General features: G+C 43.0%; 1 protein-coding gene across 11 annotated transcripts in view; it reads left to right on the forward strand.

Moving 5' to 3' along the window:
* The window catches only part of LOC137546391 (CYFIP-related Rac1 interactor A-like), a 384,755-nt gene that overhangs the window by 350,636 nt on the left and 18,440 nt on the right, over positions 1-15,679 (forward strand). For 10 of the 11 annotated variants that reach the window (XM_068268785.1, XM_068268788.1, XM_068268782.1 and 7 more), the window contains 2 exons: positions 11,000-11,121; positions 15,202-15,307. In XM_068268785.1, the coding sequence (XP_068124886.1) occupies positions 11,000-11,121; positions 15,202-15,307 (228 nt within the window). Of the gene's footprint in view, positions 1-9,614; positions 9,695-10,999; positions 11,122-15,201; positions 15,308-15,679 lie in introns of all 11 variants that reach the window. The other variant, XM_068268780.1, reaches the window with a different exon arrangement.

Here is a 15,679-nt window from a genome sequence, read left to right on the forward strand (position 1 = left end):
CCATTTTAGAAAGAAGACACCCCAAGGTATTCTGTTAGGAATATGGTGAGTTCATAGAAGTTTTTTTTTTTTTCACAAGTTAGCGGAAAATGACACTTTGTGAAAAAAAAAAAACAATACATATCAATTTCCACTAACTTGTGACAAAAAATAAAATCTTCTATGAACTCATCATACACCTAACAGAATACCTTGGGGTGTCTTCTTTCTAAAATGGGGTCACTTGTGGGGTTCCTATACTGCCCTGGCATTTTAGGGGCCCTAAACCGTGAGGAGTAGTCTTGAACCCAAATGTCTCAAAATTACCTGTGAGATCCTAAAGGTACTCATTGGACTTTGGGCCCCTTAGCACAGTTAGGCTGCAAAAAAGTGTCACACATGTGGTATCGCCGTACTCAGAAGAAGTAGTATAATGTGTTTTGTGGTGTATTTTTACATATAACCATGCTGGGTGGGAGAAATATCTCTGTAAATGACACACTTTTGATTTTTTTTACACACAATTGTCCATTTACAGAGAGATTTCTCCCACCCAGCATGGGTATGTGTAAAAATACACCACAAAACACATTATACTACTTCTCCTGAGTATGGCGATACCACATGTGTGACACTTTTTTGCAGCCTAGGTGCACTAAGGGGCCCAACGTCCTATTCACAGGTCATTTTGAGGCATTTGTTTTCTAGACTACTCCTCACGGTTTAGGGCCCCTAAAATGCCAGGGCAGTATAGGAACCCCACAAGTGACCCCATTTTAGAAAGAAGACACCCCAAGGTATTCCGTTAGGGGTGTGGTGAGTTCATAGAAGATTTTATTTTTTGTCACAAGTTAGTGAAAAATGACACTTTGTGAAAAAAACAATAAAAATCCAATTTCCGCTAACTTTTGACAAAAAATAAAATCTTCTATGAACTCATCATACACCTAACAGAATACCTTGGGGTGTCTTCTTTCTAAAATGGGGTCACTTGTGGGGTTCCTATACTGCCCTGGCATTTTACGGGCCCAAAACTGTGAGTAGTCTGGAAACCAAATTTCTCAAAATGACTGATCAGGGGTATAAGCATCTGCAAATTTTGATGACAGGTGGTCTATGAGGGGGCAAATTTTGTGGAACCGGTCATAAGCAGGGTGGCCTCTTAGATGACAGGATGTTTTGGGCCTGATCTGATGGATAGGAGTGCTAGGGGGGTGACAGGAGGTGATTGATGGGTGTCTCAGGGGGCGGTTAGAGGGGAAAATAGATGCAATCAATGCACTGGGGAGGTGATCGGAAGGGGGTCTGAGGGGGATCTGAGGGTTTGGCCGAGTGATCAGGAGCCCACACGGGGCAAATTAGGGCCTGATCTGATGGGTAGGTGTGCTAGGGGGTGACAGGAGGTGATTGATGGGTGTCTCAAGGTGTGATTAGAGGGGGGAAATAGATGCAAGCAATGCACTAGCGAGGTGATCAGGGCTGGGGTCTGAGGACGTTCTGAGGTGTGGGCGGGTGATTGGGTGCCCGCAAGGGGCAGATTAGGGTCTAATCTGATGGGTAACCGTGACAGGTGGTGATAGGGGGTGATTGATGGGTAATTAGTGGGTGTTTAGAGGAGAGAAGAGATGTAAACACTGCACTTGGGAGGTGATCTGATGTCGGATCTGCGGGCGATCTATTGGTGTGGGTGGGTGATCAGATTGCCCGCAAGGGGCAGGTTAGGGGCTGATTGATGGGTGGCAGTGACAGGGGGTGATTGATGGGTGGCAGTGACAGGGGGTGATTGATAGGTGATTGACAGGTGATCAGTGGGTTATTATAGGGAATAACAGATGTAAATATTGCACTGGCGAATTGATAAGGGGGGGGGTCTGAGGGCAATCTGAGCGTGTGGGCGGGTGATTGGGTGCCCGCAAGGGGCAGATTAGGGTCTAATCTGATGGGTAACAGTGACAGGTGGTGATAGGGGGTGATTGATGGGTGATTGATGGGTAATTAGTGGGTGTTTAGAGGAGAGAAGAGATGTAAACACTGCACTTGGGAGGTGATCTGATGTCGGATCTGCGGGCGATCTATTGGTGTGGGTGGGTGATCAGATTGCCCGCAAGGGGCAGGTTAGGGGCTGATTGATGGGTAGCAGTGACAGGGGGTGATTGACGGGTGATTGACGGGTGATTGACGGGTGATTGACAGGTGATTGACAGGTGATCAGGGGGGATAGATGCATACAGTACACGGGGGGGGGAGGGTCTGGGGAGAATCTGAGGGGTGGGGGGGTGATCAGGAGGGGGCAGTGGGCAGGGGGGGGGGATGAAAAAAAAAAATAGCGTTGACAGATAGTGACAGGGAGTGATTGATGGGTGATTAGGGGGGTGACTGGGTGCAAACAGTGGTCTGGGGGGTGGGCAGGGGGGGGTCTGAGGGGTGCTGTGGGCGATCAGGGGGCAGGGGGGGGGGAAATCAGTGTGCTTGGGTGCAGACTAGGGTGGCTGCAGCCTGCCCTGGTGGTCCCTCGGACACTGGGACCACCAGGGCAGGAGGCAGCCAGTATAATAGGCTTTGTATACATTACAAAGCCTATTATACATATGTGCAGCGGCGATCCGGGTGCTAGTAACCCGCCGGCGCTTCCGAACGGCCGGCGGGTTACTACGAGCGGTGGGCGGAGCCAGTCCCCGGCGGCTGATCGCGTCACGAATGACGCGATCGCCGCATAGCCACTCCCGCAGCCGCCCCCGCCGATGGGCGTATTGCGGTCGTTTGGGCCCAGTCTTTGCCGCCGCCCATCGGCTGGGGGCGGTCGGCAAGTGGTTAAGGTATTTACCTGCTTGCAATTGTGGAATTCTGTGCTATGTACAGTAATTGTAGTATCAGACATATGCAGAATAGTAGCTGAAGCACATCTTTTGAAAATCTCTAACAGAGTTGCTGCTATTAAAATGATACAATTACTAACCATGTCACACCAGCAGCTCCATAGACTTGTGTTGTGGCAGCAACAATCTGCCCCTACACACAAAGCTGAAGATTGTTGCTGCCACGATACAAATCTGTGGAACCTCTGCGTACTGCTGCAGGTCAGTTATCAGTAATTGCAGATTGCAGATGATCCAATGGCTAATGAAAAGTGTCGTTTTTGCTCAACTCAGTTGATCAGGTTTCAGTTCTTAAATGAAAAAAACAAAACCATTCTGCTTGCTTGTTCTGAGGAATTGCTCCAATTTTGTTTCAATTTCGAAGTACCCGGTTTGATAAATGCATTTTCTCCTTAGTTTTCTCCTAGGTGATATTTTTAAACTTGTCAATAAAATGCATTTTAAGCCACCAGAAAGTGATCAAATACTCAAAATAATTGTGACAGTACTTTTTCATTTACTTTTCGTTACTTTTTCAGTTTAAAAGTGCTAGAATGTTATTTTAAATAGAAGATGAAAAATTATCTCCTAGGAGAAAACTCTGGAGAAAAATTGAATTGCATACGGGCCCTGGAGTGAAAAAAAAAAACAAAAAACTTATGATATAATGAATTGTATGTGTAGTACAGATAAGGAATAGAACATTAGTAGCAAGGAAAAGAGTCTCATATTTGTATTTTCAGTTATATAGCTTTTTTAATAACATTGCATCATTCTGTCACCGTTGCCATTTTAAAAGCACATTCTGTCTTTTAAACTATAAAACAAAGCAGACGTAATGGCCCTTTCAACTTTCTTGCAGTAAGAGCTTATCTGAACTTGTCTCTCACTGTTTCTTTGTTGTTTAAGTTGTACAGAAAGCAGGACTGTATTGGACGCAGTAGGTTAAACTCAAAAGCTCTTTTGCATAGAGTTTTTTAACTCTTCCTGCACTGGAAAACAATATGAGACTCTTTTCTTTGCTACTAATGTTCTATTTCTTAGCTGTACTACACATACAATTCATTATCTCATATGAGAGTATATACTGGATTTTTAAGGAGTAGGTTGTTAGAATTGAGCTTGGTTAGGTAAAGCCTCATACACACGCTTTAATGAAGTCAGCTTAAAGGAGTACTATCGATTGAAACAACTTTTTTTTTTTAATACTCTATATTAGTGTACACATTACCACTAGTGCTAGGGGCACTTTATTTATTCATCCAGGTCTCTCTCTCACTATCCCTGCTTAAAAATTAAATTCTCACACAGCTCATAGTAGTTTGGGTCACCCTGAGCTGCTTGGTTACTCTGTCACACAGCTCACAAATAGATTTCACTGTGTCACTCACAGCATGCAGGAGACCTGAGGAGAAACAGGCTGATCTGAGGTGGTAACAGGTAACTAAATTAGCTGTAATGTTGCTGGAATATAACAAGCTATAACACTAGTCTTTGTTTACACTTAGACTGGCTGCCTGCTTGAGGTGATTCACTCCAGGCTGCATCCACTTTACAAGCTGCTGAGAGGGGCAGACCCCTGTCTACAATTAGCATTATTAGTATCTTTATCAGTCAAGAGAAGCAAAGATAATAAACACACATTGCTAGAATCTTTAACCCCTTACCACCATATCAACAAGATTCTTTCAGCAAGGTGATAATTAAAGTATAAACTGAGGAGTTGATAGCAACTCCCCTGTGCAAAGACATGGTCTAGCCCTCTGGGAGCAGTCAGTATTTAGATACATTTTGTATCCAACACTGACGCCAAAACTGAAGGAGGATTTTACAGCTGAGAGGAACAGCTGTGTGAGGAATCAAATTACTCCTAGTACTTGTCCTATTGTGTGCTACAACATATAGCATTTCAAAATAAATGCATACTTCGATAGTATTCCTTTAAGCTGCTGATAACGACTGCCTCAGCCAATAATCAGGCGTGTGTACAGAAGCTCGGGACCGCCAGACCCCAAATCGCAAGCCATCCACCTGGTGGATAAACTCACCCCAAGAGACAGACTATTCTTTTGTGCATGCTGCTCCCCTGCCTGCCACATTATAGTACCTTCCATCACCCCTTTGCGTAGCAACAGAGAGCATTGTCAGCTACATAGCAGACTTCACATCTGTACAGCCCAGGTCAGCGATGTCGCCCAAGGGGATCAGGTCCCGATCCCCGACATCCATCAAAGGTGTGTACTTTACCTTTTAAGACTTGATGAGCTCATTTACATGGATTTCCTCAAGCCACATACTGCACACTTACATTCACTTTCCCCCCCAAACTTACCGGTATTTTTCGGACTATAAGACGCTCCTGACCATAAGACGCACCTAGGTTTAGAGGACAAAAACCAGAGGAAAAAAATATACTAAACCTGGTGCATCCATGGTGAAGGGGCATTTTGTGGATTATACCCCTTTGTACCTCATGCCCCCTTGTACCTCATGTGTCCCCACTGTGTCCTCCTGTGTCCCCCATGTGTCTGCCTCTGTCCTCCTTGTGTCCTCTATGCTCCTTTGTGCCCCCCCGTGTCCTCCATTTGTCCTCCTGTGTCCTCCTCTGCATGGACACAATACAGGGAGTCCCCGACATTGCAGTGAGTTGACAGGTATTCACAAGTGAGGAACTCCCTGCATTTGGCCTACAAGACGCAGTGACTTTTTTCCCCCACTTTTGGGGGAGAAAAGCGAGTCTTATAGTCCAAAAAATACAGTAGTTTTTTTTTTTTAAAAATGCTCCCATTGACTTGCATTAATATTGTGCTAAACCGTGGCACAAATGCAGAGATCACGGCTATTTTGCCGTGATTTTACCAAGATTTTAATGCATGGTAAAACGCTCTCATTGACTTGCATTAAAATTGTGGCAAAATGGCAAAAATCATGATTGCAGCATTTTTACATTTTAATGCAAGTCAATGGGAGTGGTTTTCAAAAAATGAAAACAGATCAAAATGTGCTGGGTGTTGTGTCTCTGCCTATAATGTACGGTAGTTATAGCATAAAGTGGGTAAACTGTGATCAATCCTTTTGTATGGCACCTCAGTATGATTATGATAATCGCTGAAAGTGGCATTTCTGAGTACAGCTTGTAAATAGCACACAAGGCTTCATGCCAGGCGTTTAAACGTTACAATATAATTACTTTTCCACAGTGTAGCAATTGGTTACAAATCTGAAACATCTTGTGAATGTAGCAAATCTAATGTATATTAGCATTGCATTATGAGTTACGCTACACGGAAATGTGTCAGCTCACAAGAAGTTTTATTTCAGATATTAAATCAAGTTTAATGAAAATTTAAGCTGCAAATTTTAAAGTACAGAATAAAGAGAACTGTAACCAAGGATTGAACGTCATCCCAATCAGTAGCTGATACTTCCTTTTCCATGAGAAATCTATTCCTTTTCACAAACTGATCATCAGGGGGTTCCGTATGGCTGATATTGTGGTGAAACTGTTCCCACAGTGTGATGTCAGGACCTAGGTCCTGACAGTTTCCGGTCAGTGAACCTTGTTGCATTGTGGGAAAAACCTACTATTTCTAACTGCAAATGAACCAGTATCTCCGTCTGTGCTTATGTATATCTATAAAAAGCAACCTTTTAGTCTATCACATTGTTTGGGGGTGTGGTTATAGATAGTGGCAGTTGGTGCTGTCTTTTTTCATGTCTACCAGTAGTAAAGATGATTACATGCAGGCTCAAGTGGATCAAACAATATGAACAAATTGCATGGTGAATATCGATCATTTCTTGATCTCTCTTCCATTTTTTAACTTCTCACTTTGCAATGTATTGATTTTTATGTTCACTTTTTCGCTAAAGTTCCTCTTTAGGAATACCTGGGGCAGCATGAGCCCTGGCCTATGCCTTTTGGCACTTGAACTACGGGAAAGATATAAGGTGCAAGAAAACGGGTATAACTTTTTCACCAAGAAAAATTAGAATCATTTTAAAATAAAGGCATTCCTGAGAATCAGTACAATCAGTACAAAACTTGCCAGATCTGTCTTCTTGTTTCTTTGCTTAATATCCATTTGAGATAATTATAGACCTATGGATGTTATGTACTATAGAAGCAAACTAAAAAAAAACAACAATCTATAGGCTGGATTTATAATGTGACATTTATGTTTTATGCATATGTATGTTACGGCCAGAACCCGAAGTCTGGCCACCTCGGGTACTGGCCGGTCAAAACTAGAAGTGGCCGTCAGACTGTGGCCATTGGCCAATACCCCAAATGAATTGTTTCCTGATGGCTCAGTTACTCTGTTACTGTTCTGGCTACTCCTCTTGCCATCTGTTCAGTCGGGGACACATGTGCAGCATTGCCAGCCGGGGACACACGCCACCTTCCAGTCATTCGTTGCGGCAGGGAAGTAGAGCAGGAAGGCTGCATACATTGCTTCTACCAGCACCGGCTCTGCAGGAACGAACGTCAGGCATCCCTGCCGCTACGAACGACTCTGGGGGAATGCTTGTGCCCGGCAGAACAGATGTCAATAGGAGGTGGAAAAGGGGAGGAGCTGGTGCAGTAACAGAGTAACTGAGCCGGCAGGAAACAATTAATTCCAGGTATTGGCCGCAGTATGACGTCCACTTCTAGTTTTGACTGGCCGAAACCTGAAGAGGTCAGACTTTGGGTTCTGGGCATAACACATATACTGTATGTTTACTATTCAATTACTGGACATAAAACCAGGGCCGGATTTGTACTTTCCAGTGCCCCAATCTGTCCAACACCCAGTCTAGCGATCACTGGTTTGAAAGGGCTGCCCTACATTGTGCTGCTCTGCCCTTCGTTCAACAAAGAAGCAGTGCATGCTCCTTTCACTCAATCTCCCTATAATTTCTCACTCCTGTCGGGATGTGGACAGCAGCCCAAAGTGTTCTGGGCAGCCATACATAAGAAACTGAATGAGCAGCACTTGTCACTTGTACACATACCCATAACACTCCTGGCCTCGGCTACTGTGCACCTCCAGGCAGGAGTTCAAAGTTACAGTGAGCATGAGTGAACAGAGCATACACTTCTTCTTTGTCCCCTGTGTGACTGGCCACAGTCGGAGCTACAAATGGGAGGCAGGGCAGCGCAATGGAGAGAAGCCCATCCAAAACAGAGAACAGGTAAGTAGAAGGATCCCACACTACACACGCTGGCATAGATGTAGTGTCAGCTCAGGTGTCCTTTAAACAGTGACAATATAATACTTAGGGCTGAGCCACACTGCAGAGCACTTTTCAATCAGTTTCTCTCATTGACTTGCATTAAAATCATGGTAAAATCCTGGCAAAATGTACATAAATTCAACATCAGAAGGTTATACATACTGTCGATTGTTTTGCAAATATAAATAAATATAAATAAATGTTAACCTGTTTCTAAACTTCCTGCGTTCACTGATGGCTAACACATGCTCTACTGCTACGAAAATTAGTCAGGAAAGAGTTAAACTGTAGCACAGAGACTACCATAAATTTAAGAGGTCTCAGGTCTTTAGCAGTGCTGACCAGCAATAAAATGTCTGACAGCTGTGAGGAGGAGAGGGAACTTAGCACTGTAGCAGAGCTGATAAATCCTGTCCATGAATGGGATAGGGTGCATGAAAATGTGCCGAACTCAGGAGTTCTGCTCTTTACTGTAAATCCCTGACACTTCTCACAGCAGCTTGTATGTCCATCATACAGAGGACAGGATCATCAGCTGACAGTAGATGCTGTCTGTCATTACACACCAGGAACTATGAGATATATTGGAATTCAGGCAGCAGAGAAAAGCATAGTGACTGCTCTGTGGACCAGGAGAGATGATGTACTTTTACATATGACCTCTTATCTCTCCGAGTCCTGCTGCCCTTCTGCCTTTACCGCCCAAGGCCACGGCCTTTGTGGCCTTCCCAGAAATCCAGCCCTGCATAGAACCACTAGCCATTGTGGCTGCTGATCTTTTAATTCACTCACATTATCTTAAAAAAATTATTCATACATCTTTGAACAGATTTCTCTATCAAATTTTGCATACCCTATGTCACTATGTTTATAAATAAAGCATGTTTCTGGACAGTCATCACTCACTTAAAATCACTTATACAAGTGAACTTTGTAGATGTTACTACTATGATCCTAAGTATGGCTTTCATATGTTGTGTGGGAAGGTCTTGTAGCCTTCTGCATTAATATGTAAGTCAACTGGCTGTTGTGCTCTATATACTGTATCTTTCAATACACTAATATTGAGGTTATTGTACTTTACACATTTTTCCAGCTCAACACAATTGCTGCATCCAGGAGGACTTACTCTTCCTGCTACAATATTCATTTATTTTACATTATAAAAGAATACAAAGGTATCTTTGCTTGTCTACATAGTAGTTACATCAGAAGATCAGAACTGGAATCTCCAACAGAACATTGCTGCTGAAGTTCCTAAGTAATGTAATAAAAGAAGTAATGTAAGGAACACGTGTGGAGTCTTTGATCACTAGGAACACCTAGTTTTGTGGAGGATTTTTTTTTATTATAAAACAGGTCTCTGATTATAATTGGGTGTTTGAAGAGAATATGCCTCCATTCACTGGTCTGCATCACCTTCCTCTCCTTTAGAACAATAACCCCTTTAGTCTGTAGAATCTCAGAACCTATTAAGTTTTGTATGTTGAGGGCAGCACTTTCCCAGATTGTCACACCTTCCCCCACCCATCATTCCCTCCTTTCTGTCTTTTTTTCCAGGTGTCAGATGGGGAACCTTCTAAAAGTCTTGTCTTATAGCGACCTAGAACAGTGTCCTACATTTTTCCTTGACTTTGAAAGTGAGATCATTTTTAATTTTTCCATGTTTCTCTTTTGTTCTCATATTTTTAAGTTTGTTTTGCTTCTTTTCTTCAATTATTACATACTTTATTGTAAAGACTCGTCTCATTAGGTAACCAAGTAGATGTAGCAACAATGGGATGACTGGTTTTTCAGAGAGGATGGATGTGTCACAAAATGGACCCCAGACATCATTTTTGTTTTGTTTTTTACATGCTATTATTTGGTTTATAGGTTAGTTTATGTAGAATAAATGAACCGGGGTCATTAACAATTTGAAAAGATTACTATACAGAGAGAGTCATTATTAATGAAATAAGACTGATGCATTCATGCAGAAATCTCACTGTACTTTCAGAGGAAAAAGGTCCGTCAGATTAGAAGGAAAAGGTTCTGTCAGGTTAGGAGGAAAAGGGTCTGTCCAGTTAGGACATGTCAACCAGTTTGCTTCTGTTGTCAGCTCATACAGCAAAAATAAGCCTCACCGATGTTCCCAGCCTATGCAGTACTGTCTGATACACTTACTTAACATTCATGCAAAATTATGGTTGTGACTTTTAGCAGGGGCGTAGCTAGGGGGCTTGGGGCCCCAGTGCAAGTTTTATATGGGGCCCAAAGCTCTTAGTTAATATGGAGCCCCAAAACCTACTAAGGACAGCTGCAGTGTCAGGGAGGTGTAATCACAGTAACGAAACAGTTTGTTGAGGATCACCACTGTGCAATGCACATATAGAGGTGTTCAGTACCAGCATAGCAACAATGAAAAGCTATTAAGATGGATGAAGGTGGGCCCCTTTGGTCCAGGGGCCCCGATGCATTGGCAACCTCTGCACCCCCTATTGCTACACCACTGACTTTCAGAACAGACAACATAGTCCCTGAGCAGGGTTAATGCCAGTGGACAACAGAGGCTGTTTTCAGAAATAGGATTGTTGCTTTATCTGATTGCAAATCAGGTGGCAATAATGTGATGTTTGCTCAGTTTTGCTAGGTAACTTTCCAGTTCAGAATAAAATCCAGTGGCAGCAAGTCAACTCTAGAGTCAATGACCCTAAGAAATAGAGATGTTTTCCTACTGTTCCGGCTTTGGGTGGTGCTTTCCTTTAACACTGTGATATTCTGACTGTTCGCTTCCTGCTGTCCCTAATGTATGTTTGCTGCTGTCTTTTCAACTGTTGAGCATTTTACAGCCCATGATCACTGCATTTGTTTTTCCTCTTAGCAACCAACTGCATTTTTCTCATCAGACTGCTAGTCTTATGGTATAGATGCTTTGACTATCTTATTGTGTTTGGGGACTATAGATGCACAACCAACAGAGGCAGAAACCATAGTGTGGAACCAGGTCAATTCTGTCCTAGAAGAGGCCCAGAGTATCCTAGCTGAACTGCAGTCTTACCGTGGTGCTGGACAGGAAATAAGACAGGTGAGCTTCCATTTGTATAGCTGACACTTATTGTTGTAGCTGACACTTATTGTTGTACTATTACAGATGAGTTCTTTGTTGCTATTGGTTTTTGTACTTTGCATTTTCCTGTCTGTGTTTTTTTATTAACCCCATAATGATATTAACCGTTATATTGTTATATATCTTATAATGCTTATAAGTTATTTGCACAACTGCATTCTCTAAGACACATTGGGCCCGATCCAACTCACTTTTCTCCAAGTTTCCCCCTGGGACATATTTTCACATCTTATCAATAAAATGCCTTTTTACGCCACCAGCAGGCAATACTAATCTTACAGTACTTTTTATCTACTTTTTCAATTGCAGAGTGTTGAAAAATTATTTTAAACAGAAAACAAGATGAAAAATTATATATTAGGAGAAATATAGGCAAAAAAAGTGAATTGTATGGGGCCTATTTAGTAATTCTGTTAGTTATAAAGGGCTTGATGTATTAAAGTTCCTCTGAGCTGCAAACAAGTGATCTTTCACATGCATATACCTATGCTGAGAACTTCTGTAAATAAATGCAGGCTGGCCTGTGAGTATAGAAAAAAAAGTGCAAATGCACAAATGCTGATTCTGCAACACTTACTATGGTCCATTATAGCACACACAAGGCTTTCACAGCACAGACATAGCTCTACGATCAAGCATATTTATACTGAGTTTCATGAATAAGTCAAGTTCTTAGCAGTCTACATTTAATGATGTTATTACAGCATTATCATTGGTATATTCTCATGGAATATGTGTTATTTTACGTGTGTTCACCTCATGCTCTTGCGATCTGTCATCTGCAGTAGACACACTGTACATAAAAGTCATTTTCACATCATAACCCATGAGTGAAGCTTCCATAAGAGCCAGACAAGCTCACGTTTAGTGGTCTTTAAAACAACTTTCTCAGATTTTTGTCATTTTAACTTCCATTTATGAACTATGGGGTGCACTGGAACAAGTGAATTGCGAGACTATGTTTGTTAATTTAAACATTGTGTTATATTGTGTTCATACATACTCTGTGATTACATGTACCCAATGAATGGCTGAGTAATAGTCTGGGTATTGTAGTCCAGAAAACCAGCTTATTTGCTTCTAGGAAAACCTTCTGCTCCAGTGCGTGTATGAAGGTATCTTCTCCAGCTTTTCACATTAAGCATACGGACGCTGCTTTGTAGAAACTGGAGCAAAATTTCACCCGTAACTCACAGTATGTATGTTTCCCCATATATCCTAGGGAAAAAAATAACCTGCTGTAGGCAACAGCTTTTTTTATCCAGGTTTTGCCCTTATTTTGCCCTAGCTAGGATACAATATTAGAGGATACAATATTAGAAAAGCTATTGTAATTTCAGGTTTTTTTTTTTTAGAATGTTTTAACTTTTTGTAAATTGATATTGTTATTGGTCTGCTGGCCTTGATATTAGCAGCAGTTCTCTGCAAAGCAGTGGCGTACCATGGAATGGGTGACACCTGGGTAGAGGGCTCCAGCCAGCAGGACAATTTAGCATTGAAGTTTCTGGGGATGAGGGGGCTTAATCTCACCTAATCCCAATGCATCCATGCTCATTGGCATCTGGCCGCCCACTCTACTTACTGTTTCTTGCATGACAACTAATTACACGCAACATGCAGAGGTCAGGTAGTCAGGGACACATGGGAATCAGGTGGGATTCACTCACAAGCTACTTCGCTGTGCCCTTCTCTGCCGGGGGAGGTGGGCCATGGAGAGGGTGGGAGGAATGATGTAGGCCCCCTTCCCGTGGGGTACTGTTAGACCACCAGGCAAGCTATAGGGGGATTTGGGTGGGGGGGTACCAACAGACCACCAGGGATGTCATATGGGGGGTACCACTAGACCACCGGGGATGTCACATGGGGGGGTACCACTAGCACACGATCCCCTCAACCCCATCCTCAAAAAAAATAGTTTTAATGGGGAGGGAGATGTCTGTAAATAATCAGCTTCAGGTGTCAAATAACCTACTTATGCCACTTCTGCAAAACCTTAAAGAAAAGCTAAACTTGTGTTAAAAAAATGTTTTTAACCACTTAAGGACCAGGGGATATTCCAGTGATCGGTGCTGCGTGGGCTCTACAGCCCGAAGCACCGATCAGGTATGTGCCAGGGCGATCAGACTTCCCCCTCCTTTTTCCCCCACTAGGGGGATGTCCTGCTGGAGGGGTCTGATCGCCGCCGGCAATTATTGATTTGTGGGAGGGGGGGGGCTCCTCAAAGCCCCCCCTCCGCAGCGTTTTCTGGCCTCACCTCCGTTCCCTCCCTCTCCCTTCCCCTCTGAGCGGCGCAGGACGGATATCCGTCCTGCACCTGATAGGATAGGCTTCTGCCTATCAGATGCCGGCTATCCCCGGCCAATCAGAGGCCGGGGATCGCCGATCTACTTCACGGCGCTGCGCAGCAGCAGCGCTGTATGATGTAAACAGCGGGGATTTCTTCTCCGCGTGTTTACATTATGCGTGCGAGCCGCGATCGGCGGCTCACACACTGTTCACGGAGACAGTCTCCGTGAACTGGCATGGAAAGGCTGTTTCCATGCTATACCACTAACGATCCACTGACGCCTATCAGCGTTAGGCGGTCGTTAAGTGGTTATCATAAATAAGTGCTACACAAGCTTTGTAGTTTAATGCTATTATCTTTACTTTACCCTCTGCAGCCACCTACACGTTTCCAAACTTTGCATATGATTGAAAACATGATTACTATCAGCCAGTGATGTAACATTAAGCCTCGCGACCCTCGAGATTGCCAGTGGGGGGGGGGGGGGGGGAGAGGGAGGGAGAGGTGGGGCGGGAGTAGGCTTTGGGGGCCCTCCCTCTTCTGCAGAGTAAGCACAGTGGGGCAGAGTTTACTTGCTCCAGAACTACGTCAGGTTCCTCTGCTTCTCGAAGGCCACTTGCTCTGTACTGCATAACCTTGATCTGCATAGTTGGATAAAGGATCATTTAGTATTTTTTAGGAAAGGAAAATAATGTAATATTTATTTGAGCATGCAGCGTGTATTTCTTTGACAAAACCCCAGTTTATAAAAGGAGCATCACTAGCTGTGTTCACACCCTTATCCCAAATAAATGTAATGCAGTAACGGGGATGCCAAAAATTTTACTTCCTGTTATTTGATTTAATATAAGCAGATAATATAGGCAGTGTCGATCTGGGAGGTGGAAAAACTGAGGAAATCCACCTGCTGGCCAAACCGCAGAAACCCTGAGTTATCACAGAGACCTGCAGCAAGTCTTCACTGTGAGCAGCAACACCTGATTACTGCTGCTTGGCCAGCAAGTGGATTTCCTCAGCTTTTCCAGCTCCCAGTCCAACACTGAATATAGGGCCTTTCATTCAACAAACAGTGTACTGTAACCATGATTGCAAGGAAACAGAATTGAATTCACTGACATGACTAGAAAACAACATATTTGGCTTTTTGGTTGAAATGGGCATGTAACTTTTAATAACATTTAATTCATAAAATGACTTGTGCATCTATGACATATATATATATTTTTTTGATCAAATAAAGGTTTAGTATCACTGTAATGGATGTTATATGGGTGGATTCATCCTGTGCATCTTCCAACTTTCTGGAAGAGTCTTTGGCTGAATAAAAATGATTTGCTGTGTGCGGGGGTCATTAAATAAACCACATACAAACATTTTTTTTAAAACACTTGGTTAATGAAACTTGTATTCTTTAAATACCTGTACATTAATTGGAACATGTACTTTCATCCTGAGTTCCCAGGGCTGGAGAACATTGGAGAGCATTAGTGATCCTGCAAACCTTGCCTGGATTTATTTAGATATATCAGGCGGGGTTCCTCGAGATCCAAAACTAATTTGCAGGGTTCCTCCAGGGTAAAAAGGTTGAGAAAGGCTGAGATATATTCTATATTGGTTGACAAGAGATTGCAACAGGTGACAGAATCATACCAGACCATTCAAGGATTGCCATATGAAGGGGACCTCCAGCCCCGGCCCACATTGTATCATTTTATCTCCTATCTCTTTTCTGTTTTTTCTGTTTTCTTCAGGCAATCCAGAACCCCCTGGATGTGCATCTGCAGGAAGAAGCATGGCGCTCTGTTTGTCCTCTCGTTGCCAAACTAAAGCGTTTCTATGAATTCTCTCTACGTCTTGGTAATTTTTCCACATGGTACTCTTTATAATGAAACATCTATTAAATTATTTTTCATTTTTTCTTTTTTTTTTCTCTATGGAACTGTGTATTCCCCATGTGTAACGGGACTGCAGTAAAAAAAAAATCATAGCATCATATATTTCCTCCTAAGGTGGGATTCACACTGTGGGCTTGATTCACTAAACCGTGATAACTCTCATCACAGCTGCGCTAGCGTTTTCATGCGCAATCGCAAATTTTCGCATGCAAATATTCCCGATTGCGCGTGGAAATTTGCGATTTTGCGTGAAAACAATTGCAAAAATCCTCACACAGCCGTGATACGAGTTATCACGGTTTAGTGAATCAAGCCCTGTGTGCGCTGCATAGGG

Source organism: Hyperolius riggenbachi, chromosome 2, assembly GCF_040937935.1.
Source record: "Hyperolius riggenbachi isolate aHypRig1 chromosome 2, aHypRig1.pri, whole genome shotgun sequence".
NCBI lineage: Eukaryota > Metazoa > Chordata > Amphibia > Anura > Hyperoliidae > Hyperolius > Hyperolius riggenbachi.